An 8,275-nucleotide genomic window follows, 5' to 3' on the forward strand; every position below is an offset into this window, starting at 1 on the left:
TGGCCGGCTGCTGCCTCTCCTCGTGGCCCCGTCCCGCGATGGCCGGCTGCTGCCTCTCCTCGTGGCCCCGTCCCGCGATGGCCGGCTGCTGCCTCTCCTCGTGGCCCCGTCCCGCGATGGCCGGCTGCTGCCTCTCCTCGTGGCCCCGTCCCGCGATGGCCGGCTGCTGCCTCTCCTCGTGGCCCCGTCCCGCGATGGCCGGCTGCTGCCTCTCCTCGTGGCCCCGTCCCGCGATGGCCGGCTGCTGCCTCTCCTCGTGGCCCCGTCCCGCGATGGCCGGCTGCTGCCTCTCCTCGTGGCCCCGTCCCGCGATGGCCGGGCTGCTGCCTCTCCTCGTGGCCCCGTCCCGCGATGGCCGGCTGCTGCCTCTCCTCGTGGCCCCGTCCCGCGATGGCCGGCTGCTGCCTCTCCTCGTGGCCCCGTCCCGCGATGGCCGGCTGCTGCCTCTCCTCGTGGCCCCCGTCCCGCGATGGCCGGCTGCTGCCTCTCCTCGTGGCCCCCGTCCCGCGATGGCCGGCTGCTGCCTCTCCTCGTGGCCCCGTCCCGCGATGGCCGGCCGCTGCCTCTCCTCGTGGCCCCGTCCCCGCGATGGCCGGCCGCTGCCTCTCCTCGTGGCCCCGTCCCGCGATGGCCGGCCGCTGCCTCTCCTCGTGCCCCGCCCCGCGATGGCCGGCCGCTGCCTCTCCTCGTGGCCCCGCCCCGCGATGGCCGGCCGCTGCCTCTCCTCGTGGCCCCGCCCCGCGATGGCCGGCCGCTGCCTCTCCTCGTGGCCCCGCCCCGCGATGGCCGGCCGCTGCCTCTCCTCGTGGCCCCGTCCCCCGCCGTCTGTAACGTCCTCTGTTGCTTCTTCTGCAGATTTTGGAGGGAACATCAATGTGGAGACGATCAGCGCGTTCATCGATGGCGGTGGCAGTGTGCTGGTGGCGGCCGGCTCTGACATAGGTGAGAGGGCGCACTGACGCTGCGCTGTGTGTGGACACCGGTCTCTTCCTGGTGGGGGGCTCCCCTCATGTCTTCCCTTTTGCCCCGTGTCAGGCGATCCGCTCCGGGAGTTGGGGAGTGAATGTGGGATTGAGTTTGATGAAGAGAAGACGGCGGTGATCGACCACCACAACTATGACGTGTCAGACCCCGGCCAGGTGAGCCCCGGGGAGGGGGTGTGATGTGCCGATCCTCTGTGCCCCCTCACTACACGCCCTCTCTGATCTCTGCAGCACACGCTGATCGTAGCCGACCCCGAAAACCTGCTGAAGGCCCCAACCATTGTGGGGAAGAATGCCCTGAACCCCATCCTGTTCAGAGGCGTGGGGTAAGTGGCCATTGTGCGCCGTGTCATGTGACTGCGCCGGCCGGCACTATAATGACTGTCCTGATGTCCTGCACAGCATGGTGGCCGATCCGGACAACCCCCTGGTGCTGGACATCCTCACCGGCTCCTCCACCTCCTACTCCTTCTTCCCTGAAAAGCCCATCACCCAGGTAAGTGCGGCGGGGCGACCGTCCTGCGGGGATCTGGACACAGCACCGCCTGACATGTCCCCTTCTCTCACAGTACCCGCATGCAGTCGGAAAGAACACCCTCCTGATCGCCGGGCTCCAGGCCCGGAACAACGCCCCGCGTGGTCTTCAGCGGATCGCTGGATTTCTTCAGTGACGCTTTCTTCAATTCCGCCGTGCAGAAAGCTGCTCCCGGCTCCACCAGGTACGGAGCCCCCCGCCATGCCCGCCCGTGTTACAGCTCCACCAGGTACGGAGCCCCCCGCCATGCCCGCCCGTGTTACAGCTCCACCAGGTACGGAGCCCCCCCGCCATGCCCGCCCGTGTTACAGCTCCACCAGGCACGGAGACCCCCGCCATGCCCGCCCGTGTTACAGCTCCACCAGGTACGGAGCCCCCCGCCATGCCCGCCCGTGTTACAGCTCCACCAGGTACGGAGCCCCCCGCCATGCCCGCCCGTGTTATAGCCCGACAAGGCGTGGAGACCCCCGTTACGCCCGCCCGTGTTATAGCCCCACCAGGCGCGGAGCCCCCCCGCCATGCCCCGCCCGTGTTACAGCTCCACCAGGTATGGAGACCACCGCCATGCCCGCCCATGTTACAGCTCCACCAGGTACGGAGCCCCCGGCCATGCTCGCCCGTGTTACAGCTCCACCAGGTATGGAGACCACCGCCATGCCCGCCCATGTTACAGCTCCACCAGGTACGGAGCCCCCGGCCATGCCCGCCTGTGTTACAGCTCCACCAGGTACGGAGGCCCCCCGCCATGCCCGCCCGTGTTACAGCTCCACCAGGTACGGAGCCCCCGGCCATGCCCGCCCGTGTTACAGCTCCACCAGGTACGGAGCCCCCCGCCATGCCCGCCTGTGTTACAGCTCCACCAGGTACGGAGCCCCCCGCCATGCCCGCCTGTGTTACAGCTCCACCAGGTACGGAGCCCCCCGCCATGCCCGCCCGTGTTACAGCTCCATCAGGTACGGAGCCCCCCGCCATGCCCGCCCGTGTTATAGCCCGACCAGGCGTGGAGACCCCCGTTACGCCCGCCCGTGTTATAGCCCCACCAGGCGCGGAGACCCCCGCCATGCCCGCCCCGTGTTACAGGCCCACCAGGTACGGAGCCCCCCGCCATGCCCGCCCGTGTTATAGCCCCACCAGGCGCGGAGACCCCCCGCCATGCCCGCCCGTGTTACAGGCCCACCAGGTACGGAGCCCCCCGCCATGCCCGCCTGTGTTACAGCTCCACCAGGTACGGAGCCCCCCCGCCATGCCCGCCCGTCTTACAGCTCCACCAGGTACGGAGCCCCCCGCCATGCCCGCCCGTGTTACAGCTCCACCAGGTACGGAGCCCCCGGCCATGCCCGCCCGTGTTACAGCTCCACCAGGTACGGAGACCCCCGCCATGCCCGCCCGTGTTACAGGCCCACCAGGTACGGAGCCCCCCGCCATGCCCCCCCGTGTTATATCCGCACCAGGCACGGAGACTCTCGTTACGCCCGCCCGTGTTATAGCGGCTGACGGTGACGTCCTGTTTTCGTCACTGCTCTCCTTTTCCAGGTTCGCAAAGACCGGGAACTATGAGCTGGCGCTCGCCCTGGCCCAGTGGGTGTTTAAGGAGGAGGGCGTGCTGAGGGTGGGAGCCGTGTCCCACCACCGCGTGGGAGAAGCCCAGCCGCCCAGCGCTTACACCATCACTGACCTGGTGGTAAGGACTCCCCGCTATTGTCTGCTGTTATCTGCCCTGGCCGATGCTTTTCCCAGGCCCTGATCTGATGTCTCCACAGGAGTACAGCGTCGTGATCGAGAAGCTTTCTGACGGGAAGTGGATCCCCTTCGACGGAGACGACATTCAGCTGGAATTTGTCCGCATTGATCCGTTTGTCCGGACCTTCCTGAAAAAGAACGGTGAGTGACCCCGCCCCCCCCCCCCTCCCGTGCACCGCTGCTGTCAGGTGACCCTGTCCCCCGTTCCCCGTTGTCAGGCTCCCCCCCCCCCCCCCCCCCACCCCCCCATGCACCGCTGCTGTCAGGCGCCCCTGTCCCCCCATGCACCGCTGCTGTCAGGCGCCCCTGTCCCCCGTTGTCAGGCCCCCTCCCCCTGTGCACCGCTGCTGTCAGGCGCCCCTGTCCCCCCCATGCACCGCTGCTTTCAGGCGCCCCTGTCCCCCCCGTTGTCAGGCTCCCCCCCCGTGCACCGCTGCTGTCAGGCGCCCCTGTCCACCCATGCACCGCTGCTGTCAGGCGCCCCCCGCAGGATGTGCAGCTTCTAATTCTCCTCTCCATCAGGTGGAAAATACAGCGTCCAGTTCAAGCTCCCCGATGTGTACGGAGTGTTCCAGTTCAAAGTGGATTACAACAGATTGGGGTACACTCACCTGTACTCCGCCACACAGGTGAAAACACACCGTCCTCCTCCACGTCAGCAGAATAGAGAGCGCAGCTCTGGAGAATAATACAGGAGCTGACTCAGGATCAGTAATGTAATGCATGTACACAGTGACTGCACCAGCAGAATAGTGAGTGCAGCTCTGGAGTATAATACAGGAGGTAACGCAGGATCAGTATGTACACAGTGACTGCACCAGCAGAATAGTGAGTGCAGCTCTGGAGTATAATACAGGAGGTAACTCAGGATCAGTAATGTAATGTACACTGACTGCACCAGCAGAATAGTGAGTGCAGCTCTGGAGTATAATATAGGAGGTCACTCAGGATCAGTAATGTATGTACACAGTGACTGCACCAGCAGAATAGTGAGTGCAGCTCTGGAGTATAATACAGGAGGTAACTCAGGATCAGTAATGTAATGTACACAGTGACTGCACCAGCAGAATAGTGAGTGCAGCTCTGGAGTGTAATGCAGGATGTATTGTTGGCGCCTCCGTATCCCCTGTGACTGTGCCCTTGCTCCTCAGGTGTCGGTCCGTCCTCTGCAGCACACCCAGTATGAGCGGTTCATCCCCTCCGCCTTCCCATATTACGCCAGCGCCTTTTCCATGATGTGCGGCCTCTTCGTCTTCAGCGTGGTTTTCCTCCACATGAAGGAGAAAGAAAAAGCAGATTAAAAGCAATGGACTGAATATCACAGAACACAGAGGAAGCCGCGGCCGGTCCCCGGGGACCAGAAGGAGAGAGGGGGGAGGGGGGATAGAGAGGGGGGAGGGGGAGGGAGGAGAGACATTTTGGTTGTACCTTTTTTTTGGGTTTTGTATAATTGTGGTGATTTTGTAGATTTATTCTTTGTGCTGGCGGTTGCAGCGGCCATGATGGGGACACAGCACCCCTCCCCCTCCCACCTGCACTTTTTGTGAAGTTTCGGCACTTGAAGGTTTTAGTTTGAATTCTCAAAACAATAAATGTGTCCCCGTCCTCTGCTCGTGTCACCATGCTTCATCCAGGATAGTGACAGCTGATGCTCCAAGCTTCCATGCAGAGTGACCGTCCTCATCCCTGGTCCTCTGTACTCCACCGTCCTCCTCGTCTGCCCCGGCCGCACCCCCCCTCCCCTTCTCAACTGTGCCTGACTGCCTCTGCCTCTGGCAGCAGGTGAAGTCCACCTCTTCCCGCAGTGTGACTGTCCTCGACCCCTCACTACCGCCCCTTCCCACTGTGTGACTGTCCTCGGCCTCTCGCTGCTGCCCTCTCCTGGAGTGTGACCGTCCTCGTTCCTCACTACCGCCCCTTCCCACTGTGTCTGTCCTCAACCTCTCACTACCGCCCCTGCCCGCAGTGTGACTTTCCTCGGTTCCTTGCTGCTGTCCCCGCCCGCAGTGTGATAGTCTTCGGCTCCTTGCTGCCACCCCCTCCTGCAGTGTGACTATCCTCAACCCCTCACTACCGCCCCTTCCCGCAGTGTGACCGGCCTCTTGCTGCTGCCCTCTCCTGGAGTGTGACCGTCCTCGTTCCTCACTACCGCCCCTTCCCACTGTGTGTCTGTCCTCAACCTCTCACTACCGCCCCTGCCCGCAGTGTGACTGTCCTCGACCCCTCACTACCGCCCCTGCCCGCAGTGTGACTTTCCTCGGTTCCTTGCTGCTGTCCCCGCCCGCAGTGTGATAGTCTTCGGCTCCTTGCTGCCACCCCCTCCTGCAGTGTGACCGTCTTCAACTCCTCGCCGCCACCTCTTCCCACAGTGTGACCGTCCTTGGCTCCTTGCCGCCTCCTGCAGTGTGACTGTGCTTGGCTCCTCGCTGCCGCCCCCCTCCTGCAGTGTGACCGTCCTCTGCTCCTTGCTGCCGCCCCCTCCCGCAGTGTGACCGTCCTCGGCTCCTGGCTGCTGACCCCTCCCGCAGTGTGACCGTCCTCGGCTCCTTGCTGCCTCCTGCAGTGTGACCGTCCTCGGCTCCTTGCTGCCTCCTGCAGTGTGACCGTCCTCGGCTCCTTGCTGCCTCCTGCAGTGTGACCGTCCTCGGCTCCTTGCTGCCTCCTGCAGTGTGACCGTCCTCGGCTCCTTGCTGCCTCCTGCAGTGTGACCGTCCTCGGCTCCTTGCTGCCTCCTGCAGTGTGACCGTCCTCGGCTCCTTGCTGCCTCCTGCAGTGTGACCGTCTTCGACTCTTTGCTGCCTCCTGCAGTGTGACCGTCCTCGGCTCCTTGCTGCCTCCTGCAGTGTGACCGTCCTCGGCTCCTTGCTGCCTCCTGCAGTGTGACCGTCCTCGGCTCCTTGCTGCCTCCTGCAGTGTGACCGTCCTCGGCTCCTCGCTGCCGTCCCCTCCTGCAGTGTGACCGTCCTCAGCTCCTCGCTGCCGCCCCCTCCTGCAGTGTGACATTCCTCAGCTCCTCGCTGTCGCCCCCTCCTGCAGTGTGACATTCCTCAGCTCCTCGCTGCCGCCCCCTCCTGCAGTGTGACATTCCTCAGCTCCTCGCTGCCGTCCCCTCCTGCAGTGTGACCGTCCTCAGCTCCTCGCCGCCGCGCCCTCCTGCAGTGTGACATTCCTCAGCTCCTCGCTGCCGTCCCCTCCTGCAGTGTAAAGGTATATATGGTGTGAACACTGCTCTATTAAGGGTGGTATAGAGGTGCTAGTGAGAGGACCAAGGTCCGGACTATAGAATGTAAATTCAAAACACTGCACTCTCTTCAGCATGAGGTAATAGTAAAAGAAAGTCAACAGATTCGTTTTTATCGTGCAAACCAAGTGTCTTTATTTATGAACAAAGTTAGTGGGAGGGACTAAGGGACGTTTCGGCCCAAGCTGGGCCTTCTTCATACCAAGTCACACTGGGGAAGGGTAAAGAAAAAGAAATAACTATTTACATATATCACAAGAATATCAACAGATCATATACATATATACATAATTACATGGAAAATCATGTCCTAGTTGGTGTAAAAGGCACAGTAATAGCATCTCAGCAGTTGAAGTAACTCTCCAGTCGTCACAGCCAATATGTGCAATGACAATAAGATGAAAGGCAAGATTTGACAATACATGAAAAATTTGCATACCTCCAATCATAGATGAACTAATATCACAGAGGGAATTTTTTTCTCTCTCCTTTTTAGGGGGTTTTTTGGTATAGAAATGGTGAGGCACTCCACCCAGGATAGAAGGATTGTGGTAGTAGCAAAACGCAAGCCCTGCAGATAAAGGCATGATTATGAAAGGGTAGTATTTCTATAAGGGGAGTAGCACTATGGGGGAGGGGGATAACTGATTACCTTGCTCGTGCTAGCAAATGAATAACTATTGGAATTTGTCCTTTTAAGTTGGGAGAGTTCAATAACTCGTGGTCCCTGAAGGATGAGAACGTATGTGGTCAGCAGGTAACACATGATATATAGCACCCCCATGTAGTGGATCCCCTGTATACCATTACCTTAGGTTTACAGTAAGTGGATAAGGTCACGTATAATGCACTTTTGTCTAGAAGCATAGGGGGCTTACTTGCATCTGTAATCGCAGATGCAAGTAAGCCCCCTATGCTTCTAGACAAAAGTGCATTATACGTGACCTTATCCACTTACTGTAAACCTAAGGTAATGGTATACAGGGGATCCACTACATGGGGGTGCTATATATCATGTGTTACCTGCTGACCACATACGTTCTCATCCTTCAGGGACCACGAGTTATTGAACTCTCCCAACTTAAAAGGACAAATTCCAATAGTTATTCATTTGCTAGCACGAGCAAGGTAATCAGTTATCCCCCCTCCCCCATAGTGCTACTCCCCTTATAGAAATACTACCCTTTCATAATCATGCCTTTATCTGCAGGGCTTGCGTTTTGCTACTACCACAATCCTTCTATCCTGGGTGGAGTGCCTCACCATTTCTATACCAAAAAACCCCCTAAAAAGGAGAGAGAAAAAAATTCCCTCTGTGATATTAGTTCATCTATGATTGGAGGTATGCAAATTTTTCATGTATTGTCAAATCTTGCCTTTCATCTTATTGTCATTGCACATATTGGCTGTGACGACTGGAGAGTTACTTCAACTGCTGAGATGCTATTACTGTGCCTTTTACACCAACTAGGACATGATTTTCCATGTAATTATGTATATATGTATATGATCTGTTGATATTCTTGTGATATATGTAAATAGTTATTTCTTTTTCTTTACCCTTCCCCAGTGTGACTTGGTATGAAGAAGGCCCAGCTTGGGCCGAAACGTCCCTTAGTCCCTCCCACTAACTTTGTTCATAAATAAAGACACTTGGTTTGCACGATAAAAACGAATCTGTTGACTTTCTTTTACTATTACCTCATGCTGAAGAGAGTGCAGTGTTTTGAATTTACCCTCCTGCAGTGTGACCGTCCTCAGCTCCTCGCCGTCGTC

The 8,275-nt window shown here is 59.3% G+C and overlaps 1 protein-coding gene and 1 long non-coding RNA gene across 2 annotated transcripts; one reads left to right on the top strand and one right to left on the bottom strand.

The window, feature by feature from the left end:
* Positions 1-855: 855 nt before the first annotated feature.
* LOC142286641 (dolichyl-diphosphooligosaccharide--protein glycosyltransferase 48 kDa subunit-like) lies at positions 856-4,866 on the top strand (the record flags this gene model as incomplete). Its single annotated transcript, XM_075333375.1, is given in 10 exon segments — positions 856-942; positions 1,036-1,139; positions 1,215-1,309; positions 1,386-1,479; positions 1,553-1,615; positions 1,617-1,702; positions 3,052-3,199; positions 3,279-3,399; positions 3,781-3,887; positions 4,410-4,866. Coding segments are annotated over 10 exon segments (1,055 nt in total), but the record flags the coding sequence as incomplete, so codon positions are not given.
* A 1,742-nt stretch (positions 4,867-6,608) lies between these two features.
* LOC142286640 (uncharacterized) lies at positions 6,609-7,382 on the bottom strand. The gene is made up of 3 exons (XR_012747738.1): positions 7,152-7,382; positions 6,939-7,070; positions 6,609-6,710 (listed from the first exon to the last, which is right to left on the bottom strand). It is a non-coding gene; the product is annotated as an uncharacterized LOC142286640 (long non-coding RNA).
* Positions 7,383-8,275: the final 893 nt, after the last annotated feature.

The sequence above is a fragment of the Anomaloglossus baeobatrachus genome, unplaced genomic scaffold (genome assembly GCF_048569485.1).
Source record: "Anomaloglossus baeobatrachus isolate aAnoBae1 unplaced genomic scaffold, aAnoBae1.hap1 Scaffold_674, whole genome shotgun sequence".
Classification (NCBI taxonomy): Eukaryota; Metazoa; Chordata; class Amphibia; order Anura; family Aromobatidae; genus Anomaloglossus; species Anomaloglossus baeobatrachus.